We start from the raw sequence: 24,265 nt of genomic DNA, 5'->3' as shown, positions 1-24,265 counted from the left end.
GGGGGGGGGGGGGGGATCCATTAAAATTACATGGAAGACATTATTGACAGCAGTATTATCAAGAAATGCTATCACAAAACTTGGATAAGAAAGCCTAGTTTAGATCATTTTTCCTTTAGTTTTGGAAATGCACTTTTAACATTTTCAATCCTGAAATTTCATATCAGCAGGTTTTAATTTGACTCCAAACTGAATTTTCCTTTCCATAAATAAAGCACCATCTGTAACTAGACTCCCATCCAACTTACCATAAGATAAATGATGTTTTTGTTGTCAAGGTGATTTCATACCAGTTCCTCAGGAGTGGAGAGATGAAAATGTAACTCAAGGATAAGCAAAAAAGAAAAAAATTGAATTTGTAGCAACTAAAGATAGGATTATGTGAATTTTGGTAAATTCATATAATCCCTTCACAATTGCTGCTAGGTGCATATTTCCCTGACAACTAATAATGTATATCTAGAAAGTCCAAACAGACCTCTTGGCTTTTTGCTGGTGTGATATTTAAAGCGTTATACCCCTGCAAGTCATTTTAAAACCTGCCAAAAATTACTGCATTAATTCAATTCTGACATATTATGTGCCCCTGAACTCATTTGTTACCTTAAAACTGCTTTATTTCGTAGCTGTGGAACAATACCATTCACATATTTGAAGGTTTTGATTTTCCTCCCAGGAGAAATTATTTTAAGTACCAATTTTGAATGTAAGCTTCTAACAAAGGAGCTCATGTTTGAATGGTCTTTAATTTGGTTAGTAGTAGTAAACATAAATGTACTAGTATGATCACATTCAATTAGCAGAGAAGAAATAATGACAAACTCCATTTTCTTTGCTCTGCACATTTTTGATTAACAGACATTTGCTTTGTAGATGGGTGCAACAGAACTCTATTGTTATATACAGATTAGAAATGTAAACACTTAGTATTTCCCACAACTACTGACTACACAATTGGTGAAGAATGTTATTTCAAAAAACAGTGAAGAGCTTAAAATGTGTAAATGAAGTCAAAGAGCACTACTGCCACCTAATGAGCTGATCTGAAAAGCATTTTCATTAATGAAGCATATCAATTCTTTTCATAGAGCAAAAACAAGCTATTAATTTCTTCAACAGAAGTGAAGGATCAACAACAAATATAGACAATTAGCCATGACAAAGTTATAACTGTTATGCATACCACATTCTGTGCAAGAGCTGTTATTCTAAGATCATAATAACTGTAAGAAAATTTAGTCCATCTTGTTGGATCAATAAAAAAGCCACCTAAGAATCCCAAGAAAACTCCATTTAATGAATTTTGTTATGGAAATATATGCAGGTGGGTCTCCTCACAGACATATCACCATTCATCAACATTTTACCATTTGACTATATTAGATATATGTGAGCTATGTGCTTTACAGACAACTTCAAGGTTAGGGACAGAAGTTATACATAAACCAGTTTCAGTGATCAGAAACTGGTTTAAACCTGTAACAGAACAGAAGTTCTGTGCACATAAACTAGTTTCAGAATGGCTGAAACTGATTTAGGATAAACCTGGTTTAAGATAAGCCTGGTCGAATGCAGTATCAGACTTAACAGATTAGGTTAAACCGGTTTATGAAGCTTCTGTCCCCGACCCCTTCCTGGTTCAAGTTAAATCAGAGTCCTCCAGCATTCCAGCATGCTTTGTAGCCTTGGGCTGGGCTGGGCTGTGCTGTAAGCTCCAGAAGGCAGGGCTGGCCCCGCCCCTCTACTCCCTAGCTGGAGCAGTGAGGGCTGGCTGACAAAAGGAGGAGCAAGTGCCACTGAGGATGCAGCCCAGTCTGTGCAGGGGGTGGGGAGGAAGACCCTCCAGGCAAACACCAGCTGGGATCTGGGGCCAGGGAGGGGTGTTAAACACCCCTTCCCTGGCTCAAAATTACTGCTGGCTGTGACTGTGGACTACAAATCCCAAAGGCACCTGGAAGCAGAAAGAAGTAATGATGAGCAACCCTGCAGAGTCCTGCTGCTCTAATTTTGGACTGCAAATCCCAGAGACCTTGAGAAAGCAGGAAAAAGAAGTGAACACACAGCCAGAAAGCCATGCTCTAGTGCCCCCCGGCTTCTGGCCTGAGCCACAGCAGCCATGTAGCTGCATTTCCTGAAGCAAAGGTAAATGTCTGTTCACTTCTATTTCAATTCAATTTGTGCAGCTTAGACTAACCTGCAAAGACTGAATCGATTCAGCCTCAGGCTTTTTGACTGCCTGTACTTAGCCTAACTCTCTCATTTAAGAAAATGACAAAGAACAAAATCCAGATTGGTAAACTAGGCACCTAAAGATAAATGTCTGAATTCCACCTGAGTAAGTCATGGAATCATACAAAAACAGGCTGGAAGGGACCTCAGAAGGGCAACTAGTCCAACCCTCTGCTCAAGGCAGGATCACCCCTGGCTAAATCATTTACAACAAATGTTTGTCCTAGCTGCTCTTAAAATTTACCAGTGATAGAAATTCCAACCTCCAGTTACTCTGTTCCAGTGTTTAACCACCTTACTGAGAAAGTTCTTCCTAATATACACTTCAGTTGTACTTTCTGCAGTTTAAGATCATTAACCCTTCCCACGTTCCACAAGGCCACAAAGAACAGTTTCTTACCACCCTCTCTGTAAGTAACTGAAGACTCTTATTATATACTCTCAGTCTTCTCTTCTTCTGACTAAATAATCCTAGTTCTTCCAACCTCTCCTCTTAAATCACGTTTCCTTGACCTCTAGTCGTTTCTGCTGATCTCTATGGGATTTTTTCTGATTTGTTTACATCTTTTTTAAAAATGTTCCTCCAATTGAGGAAATGCTGAATACAGCATAAGAATCGTTTACGTTGACTTGAGGCCAACAGTCCTGTTAATACAACTCAGTATGTTTTTTGGAACAAGGAGCATACTCTTGGGTCATATTCAGCTTATAGTTCACTAAAATCCTGGGTCCTTTTTGGCTGCAGTCTGTAGAACTTTGTGCATGCAACTTCCACCTGCAGAACACAACTTTGCACTTGTCCTTTTTGAATTTCATTAATTTCAGACCTTTTTCCACTTTTATAATGACATCATAAATCCTAATCCGATCCTCTAAAGCATCCACCACTCCATCAAACTTGGTATCATTTACAAATTTGCTGGGGGTGCATGCAGTCCCATCCTCCAGGTCTTTAACAAAAATATTAAATAGTACTGAACCCAAGACTGACCCCTTGATCCCTCCTCCCAATCATACACTTAGTCATTAATCTCTACTTTTTTAGCACAACAATCCAACCAGCTATGTAGTCGCATTACAGTACTTTAATTTAGACTAAATTTCCTTAGCTTACTAATGAAATCATCATGGGAGACAGTAGCAAAAGCAATCCTAAAGTTAAGGTGTCACTGGGTACCCAAACATTGTTTTTCAGATGCACTGCTCTATGGGCAGTCTGCCCAGCTCTTTCCTGCCATGCCTTCTTACACAGAATGCAGGAGGCTGCCCTGGTCTTATTACAATGACCACTGAGATTGTGGCCCTGGCCTTATAGGCCAATTGGATGGCTCCGTACCTCCCCTACACCAAGCTCTATGCCCCACAGATCACATCCTTACAGATGTTCTACCAATTGCAGATGTTCTAGCCTCTCTGGATCTCCTGAACCTTCAGCCACTCTCAGCCCCCTCCACGCCCTCAGACCTCTCAGCCTCTCCACACAGCCTCTTTCTGGGCTGCCAGACCCCTCAGTCTCCCTCTCGGCCCACCTCAGGTTACCAGACCCCTCAGTCTCTCCTCCAGCCCTTCTCTAGGCTCTCAGACCCCTCACTCAACACTCCCTGGGCTACCAGGCCCCTTATTCTCCCTCCTGGGTCCTCTCCAGGCTGCAAGCCCCTTTTGATCCCTTGTCCTGGACCCTTTTGGTTCTTTACTTTCCAGGCCGCTGTCCCCGTCCCTTGGATCTCTCTGGTCCTGCACCCCATTCCCAGCCCCTTGCTCAGCTTTTGGACCCCTGGGGTCCCACAATGCTCACTGGGCCTCACTATATTCCTCAGGCCCCTTGCTGGGTTTCACTATCCAGGCTCTTGGACCCATCTGGTCCTACACTCTATTCCCCAGTCGCTTGCTGGGCAGCCAGAACCACATGGTCCTGGTCTTCCCTGGCCAAGTGCTTTTCTGTCAGGGTGTGCTTCCCTAGTCCTCCCCCTCAATGGGGTAACGCACAAGGCAGTGTCAGCTAAGGCTTTCTGGTGCCCCATCCTTGCCTTTCACTAGAGTAGTACATGCATGACATTTCATGGAAGATACCCTGCCACACCAACCAGCCCCAGTTGGGTGAAGTTTTTGGTCTTACCCAGGACTGGTCTTCAGGCCTACCTGATCTTATATATCCCTCTCTGCCCCTCCCCCACAATGTTCTACACCCGTCCCGGGCTGCTAACCACTGGGGCCCCTGGCTCCATCTCCCAGCCAAGTCCTCCATCTCTGGCCCCCAACTCATTCTCTGACCCTTTTCCTTGATCCCTCCTCCTCCAATGACCTAGCACTACCCATAGTCATCTCAGGCTGCACACCCCTTGACCCCTTCCTCTTAGCTGCAGCCAGAAAAGGACCTTTGGCCTCTCTTAGACCACAGCAGAGACTACCAGAGCCAAGAGAGCCTGGAGATCTCAACTGGCCTGAGACAGGGCCAGGGCCTTTTTCACCCTTTGGGCCCTCCTGCATCCTGTCCCCTGGCCCTGCACAGGCCAGTTGAGATTACCAGGGTCACTGCTCCAGCTGTCAGCCCTCTCATCTCTGTGGGTCCGCCCTCTTGGATCCCTCCATAGATCACTCTGTCTCTCTGGGCTTGCCCAGAGCCCTCCAGAGTTCTTCCCTAATGCAGCCCCTTCCTTCCCTGCACTCATCCAGATCCCTGAATAGGCCCCTGTACTCTGTCCCACACACTGGGTTCACTCAGACCCTTCACTAGGTCTCCCAAACACTCAGTCCCTCTCCCAGGACTGACCTGGCCTCTCAGTATGCCCCTTTGTACTCAGCCCCTCTCTCTCAAGACTCAACCAGCCTCACATAGGCTCCAGGCACTGAGCCCCATTCTCAGGGCTCTGGACCCTACCCTGGGTCCCCCAGGAACTTCCTCCATCCCCTTAGTTCCTACCCAAACCTTCCAATGTTATTCTCCTTGTTGGCATTCAGGAACAGCAGCCTTTCTGCTGGGTGATGTTCCTTTACCAGCTCCCAAAATGTTACTGCCAGCCCTACTGTCAGGGTCTGGGCTTATATCCTGTCTAAACCCAGCCATCCTTCAATCAGGTGACTCCCTTGATCAGACCTAGCCTCACCTGCCAGCCCCCTGGGTCAGCTGACTCTGCAATTAGCCCTGACCCCTCCTGCCAGAAGCTCAGCAGGCTGCCTGACCTGTTCAAGTGGCAGGCACATCAAGTGCCCTGCCACACAAGTTATATCATATAAAGCTCTTCACCCATTCACAAAGCCTGCCCACTCACACAGCCTATCAAGTCACCAAAAGTGATTCAAAATATCTTCACTTCAGCTATCCCAAAACCACTTAGGTAATGAATTCACTCAGCATCTATTTTTTAAAGCTCAAAGAGGCTTAGGCACCTAAATCTGGGACATTACCCTGCATTCAAAGATGTAACCCAGTATGAGCTGCTCCAGTTCCCCTGTAAAAGCTGTGTTACTGCTGCCATGATTGCACGAGTCAAAGGACCAAGAGATCAACCAGGAAAGGGGAAGTCTGACCATATCCTAGTGGTTAGAGCATTTATCTTAGACCAAGCAATCTGAGGTCCTTGCTCTCAGGACTATTTTCATTTTTATCCAAAGCTGTCTATTTTAATACATGAACAGACCTAGGAGCAGGGACCAGATATCAGGATTCTCCTCTCCTAGCTGAATCCTACTTCCTGGGTGAATCCTCTAAACACCATCAAAAGTGGACTACACTTTCATTAGATCCCAGTGAACAGGCACACCAAACAAACAGCCTTGAGTCAGGTACCAAAACTCAAGAGAGGCACAAGTCCAAACACTCCCCTATCCTTGCCTAAGGTCACATACAGAATTCAGTTTCTACTGGGAGAGTTGCTGCTCTCACAGAAGAAACTACAAGTGTACAGATATTCAAGATGTTTCTCCCAGAAGAAAAATGGTCACTCCACAAGAAAAATAACCCGGGAAGAACAAGGCTTAAATCACTCCCAGGAGAGTGAATGTCTGTACATGCTCCCTTCTGAGAGAAGCCAGAGCACAATCCTCCAGCATCCCAGAGTCCTTTGCTCTCCCATCCCCCAAAGGACAGTGTGTCACTCAGGCTAAACTCTTCTACTCAAATCAAGCAGGGAACAGAACATGAACCTTCACAATCCCCACATTCTGCTGCAGGGAGACACAAGCTAACCTTGAACAGTCTAAGTCAGCCAATCAGGGCTGCCCTGTGTACTGCTGCCATCTGTCTCCACAAAGACTGAAGGAGCCTGCAGAGCATACCAAGGTGTATGCACAGAAGCCCCCTGGCTGCACAGCATCAGCACAGACTTCAAGAATTCACTCCAAAATGAGCAGCTATTCCTCCCCCTAGAAAATAAAAGTCATTAAGTCTGGCTAATGTCCTAGAGACCCGACTCTCCTTCCATTCATTCCAGTGTAAATTATAAGTAACTTTACTTGAGTTAGTGCACTTACTGTGATTTAAAGCAAGTCTAAGCACAGAATCAGGTCCTTTGAGACTCAAAGCATTTTAAATTCACTCAAAGCATTTCACTAAAGTTAAGGTACAGACAGCAAAATCTAGGATTTTTCACTCCCTATTAGCAAGAAAAGATAATCAACCAAATAAATACTAACTAAACAATGCAAAGCAGTGGATCTTGTTAATTACCCAACAACAAAAGCAACATAAACCATCATAGTTATATTTTCTGTGGATTACTTAAATTTGCAACCTCTCATCCCTTCTATATTATTCAGGCCTGGTTTATATTAGATTTCATCTATCAATCTGGATACATTAAAGTAACTGCACAAGCACTAACCCTAAACATAAAAGCATTGCACAGGTATAAGAGTGAGTAGCACCAACACAGCTGGTCAATTTCAAACTGAAATAAGATGGATCAACATGAGATATGGTCTGACATTTGTAAAGTGTCACTGCATCATTGCCTCCTTCCCTTTCTCCCTGCTTACTCTTAAGCATCTTACTCTCACATGTAAAAATACTATTAGCTGCACGTTTTGTCAAGATTTACGTCTGTGCAAAGGGGACCCCTTGACCACATAAACTCACACTTCCTTTACACAGATATAAGAGACAAAACTAGTTGGAAGGCAGTGAAAGACCAGACAAAATGCAAAAGAATTACTAATCATGAAATACACCATCAAACTATATCCATACCCTGAGGCAGTGATTCTTAACCTTGTTAGACTTAAGCCATCTACTGGAAAATGCCAGGTCTTAAGCTTTCACTCATTTCTGAGTGCAAAAAATTCTTCTGTTGCAGAGAACTCATAAAGGCCACAACAGGTCAGAATGTTTGTGACACTATGGATTCCTATTTGAAATCTCTGGGTGTATCTTGTGAATCATGTGCAAGTGTTTGCACACCTAACACAGTGCTAATGTTGTGCAGCACCCTGGTTGAGCGTCATTGCCTTAAGGTATCTCTCTTCAATAACCTAAGACCACAGAGATTTGCTATCTTCGTTCTTAATCCCAAAACCTATTTAGCACAAATGTCATGTCAATACTTTATTAATTCCAGTTGCTTAGTTAGTTGATGTAGTGATGTTTTTTTAAAGGGAGAGTGTGAAAACACTGGGGTGAGGTTAACAACTATTAGTACAGCTCCAGTGATGGCCATTAACCTCTTAAAATAAAAAAAAGAAAGAATAAGCATTTATCTTAAAACTTCACTATGCCAAATGTACAGGTACAGTTCATACCTTTGAATCTTCATCGCTCACTCCCAGTTCTAATACAGCTTGAGGAGATTTCAGTTTCGCCTGGGCGGACTGAGCCATCTGAAGGTTAAGCTGCCATCCAACTGTCTCAAGCTATAAAACACAAGCTCAGGTTAGAATTAAATGCTGCAGAAGCACTGAGGAAGTGAACTATCAACATTTGGGGCTCGTCTGTGGCAATGAGTATAAGCATGCTTTACAAAAGGGCATTAGGATTCCCATATAATTTACTGCCCTATCAATGGCTTCTGAAACAAATCAGTTGAAAATGTCTTTAAATATTGTGTATTTACAGCACCTAAGCCCATCTCGAGGATGAAGAGCTAGTATGTTCGAGCAGATCTAAGTTCCCCTAACAATTACACTATTACTTGCATCAATTCCCAATCCTATTGAAACCAATTAATAAAACACAAAAACATCCAAAGGATAGACAGCCTGAGTTTTCCAAAGCTCATGATCATCACCTGAGGCTCCGTCTCACTTGTTTTATACTCAAATTCACAAAAACGGTCTTAGCAGAATACTTTCAGAATAATCCAAAAAGCAACATAACAGACCTTCTCTGTGTGCATGTTCCATCATACCAGCTGAAGTTCATGATAAAAGCTATTTTGTACTGCTTTTACTCCTAGTGTAACAGAATCCAAACAGCTCATTGTGCCAGCTACAGAATTTCTTCCACACACGCACTAAATATACTCTGTACAGCTTTTTATCCCAAGATCTAAATGATGTACAGACATTAGCAAATTAAGCAACACAATATTTCTGTGAATAAAACAGAATATTTGCCAGAGAACTAAAAGTTTCAGGTTTTTCTTACTGAAAAAAGAAGAAAAATAAAGAGAATTACTACTTGATGATGTATTTTATTTGTGTAATTTTCACCTGCTTCAAGTTAGAAGTATAACTGTATTACTTGGAATTTCTTTATATTTTGTTTGCAGAAGTATTTTAATTTGGTTATGCAGCTAAATATAGGAAGGACATATGAAAAGCAATGGATGCCCTGTTCTAACAGCCAGTGAGCTCAGATAAGAGTTCTCAATTCAAGGTAAAGACTGGCCTACCAATCCACTGACAGCAACAGAAAGATTTAAGAGAAAACCTCCAAATGATAGTGGGAAGTTATATCATGTATACTGAGTGTAGAGAAATCAGTGTAGAGGAATAATTTGCTAAAACTGGTACACCCTACCATTTTATATTTGTCACTTCACTCATGCTGATTCTTTACTGACTTATGAAAAATCAAAATAGGTCCCTCAATCCAAAATATGGGAGATCATGCCAAGAAGTCACACTGATTTAAGGGCAAGATAATATATTTAAAATGTGCTCTCAACATTTTGCGCAGTCCACTATAGCTATCTGAAGACTTCTTTAAATAAACAAAACAAAAAACAAACCCATAGGGCTTAACTAAACTAAGACAGGCTTAGTCCAGAATGTGCGTCTATCCACACCTGGTTTAACTAAATCAGATTTAAAAATGTATTAACAGCAACAAGTTACAATATAGACAAGCCCTGCAGCAACATCAGGGGTTTGTGAATGAAGTTTCCATGCATATTTTCTTTGAGCAAGAGCTCACAAGGTCCCAAACGCTGGCCAACAAAGACTTGGGCAAGAAACCTCATTAATAAAGATGGTTTTCCTTTTCCCAAGTAGTTATATTTCCAATTTTTTTAACACCCACATGTTTCTTGAGTAGAGACTGAACACTACTATAAGAATCCAGGATTTTTATTTTAGTTTCTTAGAAACAAAAGTATCATTAAAGTTCTGGTTTGAGCCTGCGTGTCTGTATTTCTGACAAGCAGACATTTACTTTAACACTGTTTTGTATTAGTTTGGAAACTTCAACTTAGCAAGTTCGCAAATTGCCCAGGATCAGAAAGTAAACTGTACCCAGCTGCAGAGACAATAACAATACCCACAGGCATGCTCACTTTCTGGCCTTTGTGCCACTAAACTATTCTCTGTAAGAGAACAAACGAACCAAAAACAGCAAACACATCCAAATTGATGGCTTTTACTTCACTCTTAATTCACACTTATCCATCACTACAGCAGAGATCTTGGATCAAATACACAACGTATGGTATAGCACAATGGTCTGAGTTCACAATGGAACAGCCACTCCTATTTTTTCCTTTAACTGGTTTACAGGCAGCCCTCAACTTACAACATTTCGAGTTACAACATTTCGCACTTAAGTTTATAAATTGACACCGTTTCAACTTTATGACATCAGTTTCGACTTTACAACACTTGATCTGATGTGACACCACGCCAGCAAACAAGTCTGCTGCATCGCTAATCTCCCTGGAGAACATCTGTCCAAACTTCCTTGGACACTGTCTTTAAGAAAGCAGACAAGACTCCAGAAAAACCTGCAGCCAAGACTCCTGAGAAGACTCTAGCCAAGAACCCTTCAAAAGTCCAACCAAGAGCCTTTCAAAAAGTCCAGAAAAGTCACCTCAAAGAAGTCCTTCCAAATCAATATGATTGCTATTTACACTATAAATACATTAATGTAGCTATATTACTCATCTATAATTGATCGAGTACAAAATTCTGGGGTACTTTTAGTGAAAGTAGGGTATTGGGCCTTGGTTCAGGAACCATTTCCCCATTTATAACATTGTTTCTTATGAGAAAATTGGTTCCGAGTTACAATGTTTCGACTTAAGATGTGGTTTTCAGGAACCAATTATGTTGTAAGTCCGAGGACTGCCTGTACATTAAAATATTGTCGTCATGCAGCTATATTAAAAATGATAATGACATATGGATCATACAAAAAACAAAGCAATGTTAATGTATCATATGCTTCCTGAGGCTTCAAAGAGGTTTGCCTATTTATTTTCCTGAAAGGGAGATGAAACCTTTATTTTGGCATAGTCATGTTTATTTAGATGATGCTCAAAATTGCAAAATACCAATTCACCTTTTGAGAGCAGTAACAAAGTTTCTGTACAAAATCTTTGAATTCTCCTCAGCCTGACAAAGGGCATTTGGACCTAAAAGCTCGCAAAGAAAGAAAAAAATTGCTACTATTTAGTTGGTCTATTAAAAGGTATTGCCTCTAACCAAAGAGTTTTGTCTCTCTTAGCCCAACATGGCTACAACATACATCCCTGAAAGTTTCTGTACAGCATTTACACCCAGGGCACAGTACTTGATAACAATGAAGTGATAAAAGATTTACAGTTAAGTTTTCAGGGGCTAAAGAGATATTATAATTATTTTAATTTCTGATGCAATATTTGCTATAATCAGACAGAAATGAAGAAATTATTTCCTAGTAGCCAAAACTGAACTGATTATATACTCCAAATTTCAAAGACCTCTTAAGAGGTACTGCTTAGAATAAAATGACAAGCAGTATAAAATGAATACACATTTTCAGTTACTGTAGACCACTGGTTAATATTTCCAAACAGCATTTATTTATAAATGTATATGGAACATGAAGAAAGGCTACAAGATAAATAATGTATTTTCAACTATATTACTCGTGGTAGTACTCCTCATGGTAGTACTAACACTCGTGTATTTAATTTTTAATTGATTGTTTAACAAACACACACCAGGAAGTACAAGTCAGAAAGTTAACAGGGTGGGGAAAAAATGGCAGACAGTATTAATGCAGCTAATAATTCGCATGTATAAAGCATTGCGATTGTTTGTTCCACAGCTACTATTGTGGACAACTCCAGGCAGCTATGAAAAGGTCAAGCTTGAAGGTACCTATGCAATTCCTTTTTTTTGGGAACATCTGCACCCAAAGGAGATGCAGTACATACCAGCAGGTATAAGAACAACCCATTATAGCCCTCCACCTTCCAATACAAACTGTTACCAACCAGAGGAAGGATCTGATATGCATATCAGAGTTGCTAACCTGCCCTAACACAAAATAAAGTTGACCCTTTATTTAGAGACCACAGAGGACATTGATAAATATAAATAAGCAGTACAATATCTATTTTACAGGTAAGGAAAACCTTATTTTCAATAAAAAAAAAATATCCCGATTTCTAGTCCAGCAACTTATCTATCGGAGTCTAAGGACACAGGATTTTTAATCGTGGGCTACTGCCTCCGACTGACATGGCTAGATAATCTGACATGACTATGGTAGACTTTTATATCAAACCCTATACTGAATATAATTCATTCCACATGGAGGATCTGTATGGGCCTTTGTACAACTTAAATGGCAGCAAATCCTATTTTCAGGGCTGAACCAATACACTTGTGAGAGTTCTCTATTCACAGTTGTGTAAGACACTAAATAATGTCCACAAAACTCAACAACAGTCTGGCCCATTAATGTTTTTCATGTTCTATATACGTCCAAGAGCTTATTTTCTCTGCTGTTTGTAAAAAATCAGTATGCATCACAAAAAACATTCTTGTCAAAGTCACTTGCTTGTCCACTAATTTAATGCAAGATAAACTGAGGAACGGTTGCATAAAAACCTCAAAAAATTGGAGAGGGTTGTTTTGCTTACGTTCTAGATTCAAAATGAACTTGACAAATAGAAAAAACTACGAATTTGAACAAACAATCTGTATTAAGCACATTTGGAAGCCCAGCCTGGTTAATAATACAGGCTGCATTAACCAAAGTCATCTTAGTGGAAATGTTAAATCTACACTGGAGAGCATGCACTACCTTCAGTGCGCAATTCCTAGAAGCTCATTATGATTTTTGGCAGGAAAGGCTGCTAAGCAGTCTGTTCTCTTAATGAACTCCCCTTGCTTTCAAGCAATAGGATCTTTTAGCCAACAGATTCCCTAACCTGCTCTCACTCAAGTCCCAGTTCCAGGAACTTTGCTCGTCCTTGTTTCACTGTCCAGAAAACCTTCTTTTCAATAAAAACGAAATTAGAAACAGAACAGATTAATGTGGAAATGTTCTATATGGTGTTGAATAATAAAGGTTACTCCTTTATATCATATGTAGATTAGATTTTATTTTTATTATATTTTTCAATTAGTTAACTAAGGAAAAGGAAATAAGAGCAAAATACTCCTTTAGTTCAGGAAATCCAGTACAAAATACAAATCTATGATTATTCTCTTCTTCATCTTGTTTCCACCCATGCTATTAGTTAGCCATAACCACATGTTGTGCTTTATCTATACTAGACTGCAAATTTTGAGACCAAAATTGACATTTTATCTTTTTGGAAAGCATTCTGGACAACAGTAATATGAAGTAGGAATGACACACACTGTACAAGCTCATTTCCCTGGGAAGACTCTAGTGTCTGGACAGAAGATAAGAAGAGAGCCTGAAAACTCTGTCAGAAATATAGGGAATACATCTTCCAGGCAGAAAGGGAGAACCATGATGGAAGCTGAATAAACTTTAGAGTGGGGAAAAACTGGCTGTCCATGACAGATGCTATGGAGCTGAAGCTTAAGGCTGGTGTGAAGAAGCAGATGTACATGCCCATCAGAAAGTGAGCTGGAAAGGACTGGGCGAACAGCAATTTGGGAATGAAAGCAGAACAAGTAGGACTGTGAGCTGGGAAAAAACATTAGCAGACTGAGGCTGAAGAACAAAGTATAAGTAATATTCAGAGAAGGCAACTACCTACTTAAGGTATGTCTCTCAATACTGCCAACATCAACTCTAAGACCTCAAAAGTTCGTGACAGACTTGAAAATAAGGGTAAAAAACAACAAACAAACAGGCCACCTCCTAGCCAAACTTGCTACAGGTATGAACAAATTACAGAAAGCTAGAAGGAGAAAGATTTATTGCACAGCTGCTGCTCTACAGTGCCTGTGAGTTTACATTCTTACTCCACAGCAAGTAGAAGCTAAATGGGATCTACTATCCTTCAGTGAAACAAAGTTAGGCTTCCCAGCTTAGCATTCGCTTATTATGGGGAAAGAGCAGGCACACAGAGTTACCACAAAGCAGCTAAGACCTATTAAAACCCTGCTCTCTCAACTCACTGTAATCTTTGGTTTGTCTGTATCCTAAATATCACGGTCTTTTTGTCCTCTGGTTTATGAGCCTGCAGAGTGCACTCATGTCACATAGCCTAGCTCTTCTCTACAACTGTAAGGATTAGAAACTATGAGGACTGGAAACTTACTTTAAAATGAAAGCTGAGATTTTCAAATCACCTGCCTCCAGGAGCTTTGGCTCTTAAGAACAACAACAAATACAATAATAAAAAATTCACATAAGCTAGCAAGACTAGCCTTCACACTCAGCCAAGACGAAACAAAGTAGATAGGTTACCCATAAGCAGTATTTTGACATATCCAGCAAATGACCCACTGTTTTTCCTCCATGAATTTTCCACACTATAGAAGCATCTTACAAAGCAAAGTGCTAACAGCACTGACCCCAGAGAAACCAGTGGAAGTAGCAGTGAAAATAAATAAGCAGTGTCAGAAACTGTAACAAAAGCTCCACCTCATATTATAGGAGTGTCTGAAATCCATCTCATCAGAATCTCTACAAAAAAAGACGAGGCTTAGGTAAATGTGACAGCCAATCAGCTTAAAACTATTCTGTCAAGATATTATGAAAAACCTAGCTTAGATCCTTGCATCTCCTTTGACAAGGCATGTTGCATTTAAAATAGTTTTTTTCTAAAACATAATACAAATTGTACCTTCCACTCATGCACAATTCCAATCAGTGCAGTCTTTTAACACACCTTTATTTAACTTTCAGATTAATTCAAGACTTTAAAAATTCTCTAATGTGATCCAGAATACATATATGCAAGTACTTTTAAATCATGTTAAGCCTGAAATACTGAGTTGTTGGGGTTTTTTTCCATAAGACAGACATCAGCATGGCATTGAAAGTCTTGTCAAATCCATTATAAACAAAGGTTCTGCCCGTCCTCAGACTGACATAGCTCTCTCCACTTACTTTACATACTAGTAGATCTAAATGCTCATCAACTGTGTCCCAGTGTGACAAAATCAGGTGCTAAAAACTTCATATAAAATTAAAAAGGTTGCATTTGTCATCTGGCTATGCCTAATTTTTTCAAATACATGGTGAATATGACCTTATGGCAGATATGTTCCCACTGCATTAACCTGAGTTGCGAAGGAGTTGCTGGAGCTACTCAATAAGTGGTATATGGATTGGTTAGAAGTTTTAAAAATAAACCAAGTTTGTGGCCATTGGCCAAAACTAAAGGCATCTTTGTAACTAATAAAAGCGTCCTCTGGAACAGCTAGATCACTACTGAAACTACTAAGAAGAAAAATGAATACTAAGGAAATTATGGTACACTATTAAATCTCTTATTGATCTAGCTCCTAATGAGCCCATTAGTCGGGTCAAATCTGCCTCTGATGATTTCATCACTAATTTGATCATATCTGAAAATAAATGTTAGTATCCATTTTATAAATTTAAATGCTGGCAAAGATTTGATGCTGCTTCAAACAGTACTGGCTCTTCTGGTATTAATAATGTCAAATGGCTTAATTAACATGGACCCTCATGCTTTTAGTTTCAGCCAGTTTCTTACAAAGTAGTTAGTAAAACATTGTTCTAGATGTGTATAGAGATAACGGATTCAAAGCTCCTTAACTATAGACTCAACAGGCATTTTAAGTCAATTACTTACATTTATAATTACTTTTCTCTAGAGAGAAGCTGATTACTTGTGGATTTGATGAGGCATGCTGACTTTTCATTAATGGCATCTTGCCTCTCCCTGTTGCTGCACAAAGCACAACTGGTAACACAAGCAGCATAGTTCAAAGGAACCTGGTGGACAATTATGAAACATTTCTGCTAAACAATCCATGCCCATTGTGTGCCGACACACAATGAAAGATTCCTCTCCCCCCAGATGGAAAAAAATTCGAGGAGAGACGGGGAAGGGTAGTTCTCACTATACCATTGCATCAGCAATTTTCTCAAAGTGTAACCTTAATATGACAGACGTAACCCGAGAGCATGCTGAAGAGGAAGAGAAGATTGCTCTCTTTGTGGCTTTTAGTAGCATAGAGCTTAACAGAGGATATGAAGTGATTCCAAAATTTGGTTTTTAAATACTTCACAGTAGCTGTTGATGTTTAGAACAGGATGGCTATATTAAATTCTTGGACTTTTATTAAGTCCCAACCTACTTTATTAGACAAGGGACTGGAAAGTCTTTTGCAGATCCAGGTAGTCTAGAACAGAAAGAAAACAGGTTAACTGTCACTGTTACCCATCCTTGATGAGGTAAACTTGCAATATGTCTTTGTTTATCACCAAAGAGGTTAAAGTTTATACCAATAATCTGCAGGACTATACCTTCTTGTGCAACCAAGACCTGTCATGAATTCACAAAGCTCACAAATTTAATTAGCCAAGTCTCCCTGAGTGAAAACAATTTTAGTTCAACCATAACAGTGCAGATGTCTTCCTATTTGGGCATCAGTATATCATTTGTATTTTCTATTCCCTTAGGCATACACCATATTTTCTCACATACCAACACACTTTTGTTTTTACCAGAACCAGCAGCTAGAAATTGAAGTGCACATTATATATGAGATGTACAGTAAAAGTTTCTACTGCTTACAAGACAAAAGTGAAAGTAAAGTCTATGATCCACAGAGAGCAGAACAGTGAGCAGGCTCAGCTCCCTAGCTGCTGCTGCTCAGTTACTTACTACAAGGAAAGATCTGTTGTTTTTCATTCTGCCTTTCAGAAACAAGATAAGTGTCTAATTCTGGAGCATGCTGTATGCAATAAAATATGGTATTTGGAATATGGTCTTTTTCCTGTGACTCAGTTTTCAAGTTTAAACAGGCAAAACTACAGAAGATTAACTACAGGCACTATTCACCTTATGCTCCTGCCACGTTACATATATTACGGAATTAACTGGTTAATCACACAATAAATTTAGACAAGCCACACATGTAAAGTAAAACTGGCCACATGCAAAATAATTACTGTGCCATTAAAATGTCCATCCAGCTATAGGAAGAACCAACCAACTACAAAGTTAGTGCTTGAAAATGTGTAACACTTTTATAGCTGCTTTCTATCCAGGTTGAATTTGAACATGTGGCAGGGCCTTAGGGCCTCTAAAAGTGTGCTAGGAACTAGACACAACAGATAGCCACCAGCTCCCTTTCCCAAAAAAGCAAAAACACAATTACATGTAACCTACAATGAAAGGGCAGCTGATCAATGGGAGGGAAGACAAGGGTCATGCCAATAACATTGCATAGTGATTAATCAGGGACAAATGTACAGGACAGCTGAATAATGTCTGTACAGGTTTTGTTAATAATTATATTTTTAAAACAAAATTTCAAAAAAATGGCTTGGTTAACTCACTTCTTGTAGATTAGGGGTATAAAACACATAGCCTGTAGGCCAATCTGGCCAGCAGAACCTCTCTAAGAAGCCTATCAGCCTGTGTTAAATCAAACATTAGATTTGAATTTTTTAAATAAATATTTGTAGCTACCTGGCAGCTAGGATGATTGGGGAATGAAGAAGCTTTTTATAAGAGGAGACTAAGAAAAACGTGAATTGCTTAGCCTAGTAAATAAAGGTTGAGAAGGGATATGATTGTTGCCTATCAATATATTGGACATAAACATTAGAAAGAAAGCAGGGGTATTAAAGGGAAAAAGACAATACTGGGACAAGAACAAATGCACAAAAATGCACCTGTTACGAATACATCTAGCCTTAAAATCACAAGTAGGTTGCAATAGTAGGGAATGCATGCTGCAATCCAAGAGGGCTCTTCCAGACCTCTGCTTTATGTTCCTAAATTATATGGGAAGGGTTCAACTCTGCTCTCAAGTACCAGAAAGTGCTGAAGAAAAAAAAATAATTCTATAGAACAGGGTTTTCAAAAATGAAATAAGATATTCAAGGTTCTTGGTTTGGATAAAAAGATTATTTTAGCTATGTTTCTTTGTAGGAGAACATCTCCATTTTACTCAACCCAGGTACATGACAGTTCAAAGATAAAAAAGTATTCCTGACAAAAGAATCTGAATTCAGTTTCTTGCATTTTAAGATGTGTGTAGTATTACTGTCACAGAGAGTTCGTATGTAAAAGAAACTATCAAGGAAGACAGCTCCTCAGTTTACGCTGGCACTTTATAACAGTTTACAAAAACTCAGAGAGGATCATAACATAATTTTAAGAAACAAAGCTTAAATGCTTTTATAAAAGAGACAGAGAGAGAGAGTGTGCACAAACCAGAACTGCAACAGTAACACTGCATGCATGTGATATAGGGGAAAGATTTAACTTGAAGAAGTTTCAGTTTCAAGCTTTCACTAGGTTGTTAAAAAAGTAAAGAGAGTTCAGTATGAATAACACCTTAACCAAGCTCTTCTAAGCTTTTTCATAGTATTTGAATAGTATATATCAAACAGGCTTAAAATCTTCTTTAAAGGATTCTCAGACAGAGAAAATATTCAGAAAAAAGAATGCAAGTGGCAGGAATTTCTGTAAGTGATATCTTTTACTGGACAAACTGTATAGTTAGGATAGACTAAGACAAGCTATCAGGTACTATGGTACTCTTCCTCAGGTCTCATCACTGAACAATTTCCTAAAAATTCTTAAATGTTCCTTAGCTAAGAAGCATTTTTCTTAACAACCACACAAACTACATAACTCTAAAAGATGGGTGAACCTGATTCTTCACTCACTATATTGGTTTTATAAAAAGGTAACTCTGCTGGCTAAGTCAGTCAGGGTATTCTTAATTCCATTACATAAAAAAACATAAACTGTGATTTTGACATTTTAAAAGTCTGGGGATGCTTCCACTCTTTTCAACTATATTATAATCAGAATATATTTTAGTTTACCTAATAGATTATGACATATCTTTGATTACTCAAGTACTTATTACCAACGCACACTTTTGTAAAGAAAAAGACCATTTCACTTTAGTAAATTAAAGCTGCCTATACACCGATTTGATTAGCAATCAAGCTTTGTATGCTATACACAGAATCACAGACATGTCTGGGCTGCTACCTACAGAAGGAGACTCAGTGTTTCTTTCTACACTGTTTTATTCCAGCTGTGACAGTAACTCCATACACAAAAAAAACTGAAAAAAGTCAGTGGAACTATGTTAAAAAAAAACCTGAAGTGAAACAGTACTGAATCATATCCTCTGACCCTACCCTGCATAAAATCTACAAACTATGGCTCGTATCTGCTTTTCACTGCAGGTGCCTGCACAGAGCCCAACTGATATCAGTGAGACTAGCTGCTGTCAAAGGGTTTCATTCATTCTCATGACACTTCAAGATCAAAGCCCAAATTAGATATGGCACACCAATTTCCCCAAAGGAGAGCACTGATGATTTGTGGCGTGGGGGGTTATACATGAGTCATGAGAACACTTAGGATTGGAAAATATGATTTACAATGAAAAAACTCACAGAACACTGTTTATTTAACAAAGAGAGGTTTCAGTCGCTAAGAACACACAGGAGGAACAGAAATGTGATACTCAAAAACCTACAGACCAGCAGGAAGAGGTATAAACTACAGGCAGCCCTCAGACTTACGACACAATTGGTTCCTGAAAACCACGTCTTAAGTCGAAACGTTGCAACTCAGAACCAATTTTCTCATAAGAAACAAAGTTATAAATGGGAGATTGGTTCCTGAACCAAGGCCCAATATGCTATTTTCACTAAAAATACCCCAGAATTTTGTACTCAATCAATTATAAATGAGTAATATAGCTACATCAATGTTTTTATATTGTAAATAGCAATCGTATTGATTTGGAAGGACTTTCTTGAGGTGACTTTGCTAGACTTTTTGAAAGGCTCTTGGTTGGACTGTTTGAAGGGTTCTTGGCTAGAGTCTTCTCAGGAGTCTTGGCTGCAGGTTTTTCTGGAGCCTTGTCTGCTTTCTTAAAGTAAGTGTCCAAGGCAGTTTGGAGATGTTCTCCAGGGAGATAATCGACGCAGCAAACTTGTTCGCTGGCGCGGCGTCGCATCGGATCAAGCATTGTAAAGTCAAAACTAATGTCATAAAGTTGAAACAGTGTGTCAATTTAGAAACATTGTAAGTGCAAAACATTGTAACTCAAAACTTTGTAAGTTGAGGACCGCCTGTATACCAGTTCTGGAGGCATAAAGAAGATCTATCATATTTACTTGAATCCAAGGTGAGGATTTTTCCCCTTTTCAACATGGGAGGAAAAGCCCCTGGTTTTGGACTTGCATACAAGGGGCAGGCAGCTGCTACAGCTTCAACTCTGGTTCCAATCCAAGATTGGGGTCAGTCAGAGCCACAGCTTCAGCCATGCCCCCACACCATCTGTCCCCTGCAGCCTTTGCCACCTACCATCAGTTATGGGTCCAGCCCCATTCTGGCCCAGGACACAGAGCACCCAGTAGCTCTGGCCCCAGCCTGGCCACAGCAGTGGTAACTCCAGCCCAAGGACACCCAAGCTGCTGCCACTGCCACCGCCACCATCATTGGTGGGGCTGGACCAGGACCAGAGCCACCATGTACTCCATGCCCCAGGCCAGAATGGGGCTGGAGCCACGACAGACAGTAAGCAACTGGGGAAGGCACTGTGGGCAGGCACCATAGGCAAGCGCAGGGGGCTAGGGTTTCAACTGACTCCAAGCCCAGAGTCCATTTGACCAACTTGCCAAGGACTGAGTGGGTTATTTTCAAGCACTAACATATATTTGTAAATCAAGTTTACATATTTTCCTAAAATATTTTTCCCCAAATTTAGAGAATCTGATTCTTTATAGCCTTATGGCCTGTGGTGAACGGATCACATCAGACAATTGTAATGGTCCCTTCCAAAACAAATCCGTACCACTGAACAAGCAAAAAGGAAGTTTACATAAATGTAATTCAATTCCTCTTCTAACTTGCTAGTATTGATTTAGGTTTTATTAGGCTGCTTTGGAAGTAGGTCCATGAAGGAAGCTGAAGTATACACTCATGCCCTGTAACACTTTTTTTAGCTACTCGCACTGTAACAAGCATTTCTTTCATACACTTAAAAAGACTGCAGTATTAGTTTCCTTGGGAAGAAATCATCTCACATTATTAGTTCTAGAGAATATGCACTACCTACATATTGCACAAAATATTGATTTTATACATATTTGTATCTTTCCCCAAATTCCCTAGAGTGCTATGAATACTCATTTTTGCTATTCACCTTTTCACTTGCTCATTATATAGTTGAATGACAAATGCCTCTGAACTAAATATTAAAAAGTATATGTTTAAAGACAGACAAGGAGCTTATGTGCACATTTGGAAACTGAAGAAGGAAAACAAGCCCAAGCTCAAAGCTCATGATTATGCACACATACATAAGAGCAAAAAAAAATAAAAAAAATTGCACAAGTACAAAAGGTGAATAGATCCATTGAGGAGCTTGTTAAACAAAAAAAGACTAGTGATTGCAATTACAACATTTGTTTATTTGTGGAAAGATGAGACAGAGCAGCATCTACTTATAATTTAAAGGGAAAATGGGAAAAGAAAGATTTTTTTCAGTGATCTTCTTTGCATCCCAACACAAGGTACAGGGCAGTGACCTTATTTCAAAAGGCTGCAATACTCTCAACACGGGCAAAAATATGATTTTGTCTTTGCTTGCCCTCAGAAATAGCAAGGCTGTTTTAACTGAAACTTTAAATACTCATCACCATCAATCTGAGGCAGAGACTTACCATGAAAAATTTCAACCCAAATGATTTAAGCTTGGCTAAATGACTAAAAAACAGTCTCCTAATAGGAAGTGTGAGACCATCTTAACTATGACATTGTTACCAGCAGAGCCTAATATGAAAAGAGGAAGCAAATAACAAGATTTTGTGCATTATTAAGTGTAATTGCTGATATGCCCTTTTTTTTAATAACCTGACCACTGATTCACTTAGTTAGGCTCATCCAGCCTGTGAGTATTTCCAAATGTAAAAGTATCCCATGAACTTTATCACAAAGGAATAAAACAAAGTGTGGAGGAGGAGAATGGTAATGAAAGAGTAGTTAAACAGTAGAGCAGCAGCACATTTACAATGGAATCCTACCTAAAAAATTAAATAAAGCAGACCAGAAGAAGGCATAACTAGGAGTGAAGGACAGATTTAATTTTCAGAAACTTGCACTGTGGTGTCGTGCAGGTGAATTCCAAATCCTGTCTTACTGCGACTGGAGTAGACCTGACATAATTGGACAAAATCTTAGCAGAACTTGAACTAAATATTATAGAAAGCAATTATTTTGATGTATATAAGAAACTGTACCAGAAGACAATGAGTAGCTTTACACAGCACCAGCAAATAGCACATCCTTGTCAGAAAGGCCACCCCCTACCAAAACACTGTCTAACTTTTAAGTGGCTGGAGGCTACATGCCCTGCAGGCCACATGAGCAGAGGCTGCACACCTGCAGGCTGCACCAAAGCAAGCCACAGGTCCCAGGCTGCATGCTGCATGAGTGCCAACCTTGCCCCACCACTACGTGCTTCCACCACTACCCCACCACTGCACCATGCTGTCCCTGGCTCACCCTCAGCTCCCTGAGCCAAGCTGCACTGCACTGCCCCACCCATTTAACCCCTCTCCCCATTTTGTTGGTTTGTTTGGGGGGTTTTGTTTTTTTTAAATATGCCAGATCTTCCACAGAAATTGTAAGCTTGATGCAGAAATTATTGGGGAAGAACTACAGACTAAGTGAAGTAGCTGGTTAGACAAAATCATAACAGTCTATGAACTTTGCTCAATGGGAACAAGTGTTCAATTTTTAAAAGGTATTTTATAAGCGTAATAGCCCAGTTGCAGAATAAACTTTTATACTTTATGGAGGGAGGGAAGTGAAAATGTTAAGAAAACTGACTAATCAACCAATACAAGAATATCTGAGACTACTCAAGAGACCCAATTATGCAACAAAGTAAAATCATCGTCCAATTGGATGATCTGAAAATCTGAGTATTTACCAGAGATTGACCATGATGCTGACCATTAACAAATTTAAATATTCTTAAAGCATCAGACTAAGTATAAATTATATCCTACCTTGCTACATCCATCATAATCCTCCCATTTTAACAACACTGTAGCTGCCTCCACTAATCACTGATGATCAGTAGAACAGGCACATAAGAAGCAGAATTTCTCCATTTCCTATCTTTATTAACGATTCCTTCTCATTCTGTAACCAACATTCTTATTGCAACTAGGAAGAATTTGGTTACAAAGTGAAAGAATATAGCCCTAATTCTCTTCTCCCCCCCCCCGCAATTACTTCAGAGATCACAAATTCCAGAAAAGTATTTCTACAGATATGTCAATGCTTAGTCAAGGGGCTTGGGTATGTTCATATTACATATGTACCCCCTTAAAAGAAAATCAATTGCTGAACTATATGCCTTTGGGATTCTTCACACATGGTGTGGATTCAAACCACCAGACAAAATACAGAACGAACTGCTTCTACCTCTAATTTTGCTGGCTGCTGTCCCTCACATCACTGTATTGAAAAGTAACACTACACAGATTGAAAAACTGTTTTTAATCTTTAAAAAAAATCTTTTTAAAAGAAGATGGGAGAAAAAAGTTTGGACAGCATCTCCTTCCTGGCAAAACAGAATTCAATCCGAGTAGTCAGGAAAACTATGGTTAACTACAACATTAGTTACATGCCTCATCAATCATTTTGATCCTGATTTAGTACTGAATGTAATTCATGGTAAGACAAATCTACAAAGGGATGATGAAACAGGATATGGGCACAGATACATCTGGAGCCATTTCAAAAAGGAAGCTGCTGGTATATTAACTTTTACATTATAGCAGTTGCTTCCCATCCTTGCCCTTGGGTGAAAACCTTAAAAGTTGCAGTTTTGCTACATTTTTATCAGTTCCAGCTTCACCACACACAACTGTTAGAACGCCATGGTTACTGTGACTCCAAGATGAACATGGGCCGCCAATGTGGGGACGCAGTCATAGAATCATAGAATCAATGAGTCGGAAGGGACCTACACAGATCATCTAGTCCGACCCCCTGCCATGGGCAGGAAGGAGCACTGGGGGTGGGAGGGGTCGTAAGACCCCAGCCAGGTGCCTATCCAGTCTCCTCTTGAAGATTTCCAGGGAAGGTGAGAGCACCACCTCTCTGGGAAGCCTATTCCAGGCTCTGGCCACCCTTACAGTGAAGTAGTTCTTCCTAATATCTAACCTAAACCTATCCTCCCTCAGCTTGTGGCCATTGTTCCTGGTGACTCCAAGGGG

At 39.8% G+C, this 24,265-nt stretch overlaps 1 protein-coding gene across 3 annotated transcripts in view; it reads right to left on the bottom strand.

Moving 5' to 3' along the window:
- COMMD10 (COMM domain containing 10) overlaps window positions 1-24,265 on the bottom strand; it is a 260,293-nt gene that overhangs the window by 200,719 nt on the left and 35,309 nt on the right. For all 3 annotated transcript variants that reach the window (XM_019516995.1, XM_019516994.1, XM_019516997.1), the window contains exon 4: window positions 7,963-8,073. In XM_019516995.1, coding sequence (XP_019372540.1) covers window positions 7,963-8,073 — 111 coding nt within the window. The remainder of the gene's footprint in view (window positions 1-7,962; window positions 8,074-24,265) is intronic.

This window comes from Gavialis gangeticus, unplaced genomic scaffold (assembly GCF_001723915.1).
Source record: "Gavialis gangeticus isolate Ggan-Ray unplaced genomic scaffold, GavGan_comp1, whole genome shotgun sequence".
Taxonomy (NCBI): Eukaryota; Metazoa; Chordata; order Crocodylia; family Gavialidae; genus Gavialis; species Gavialis gangeticus.
Note: the sequence above shows the minus strand (reverse complement) of the source record. Positions and strands in the feature narration are given on the sequence as shown.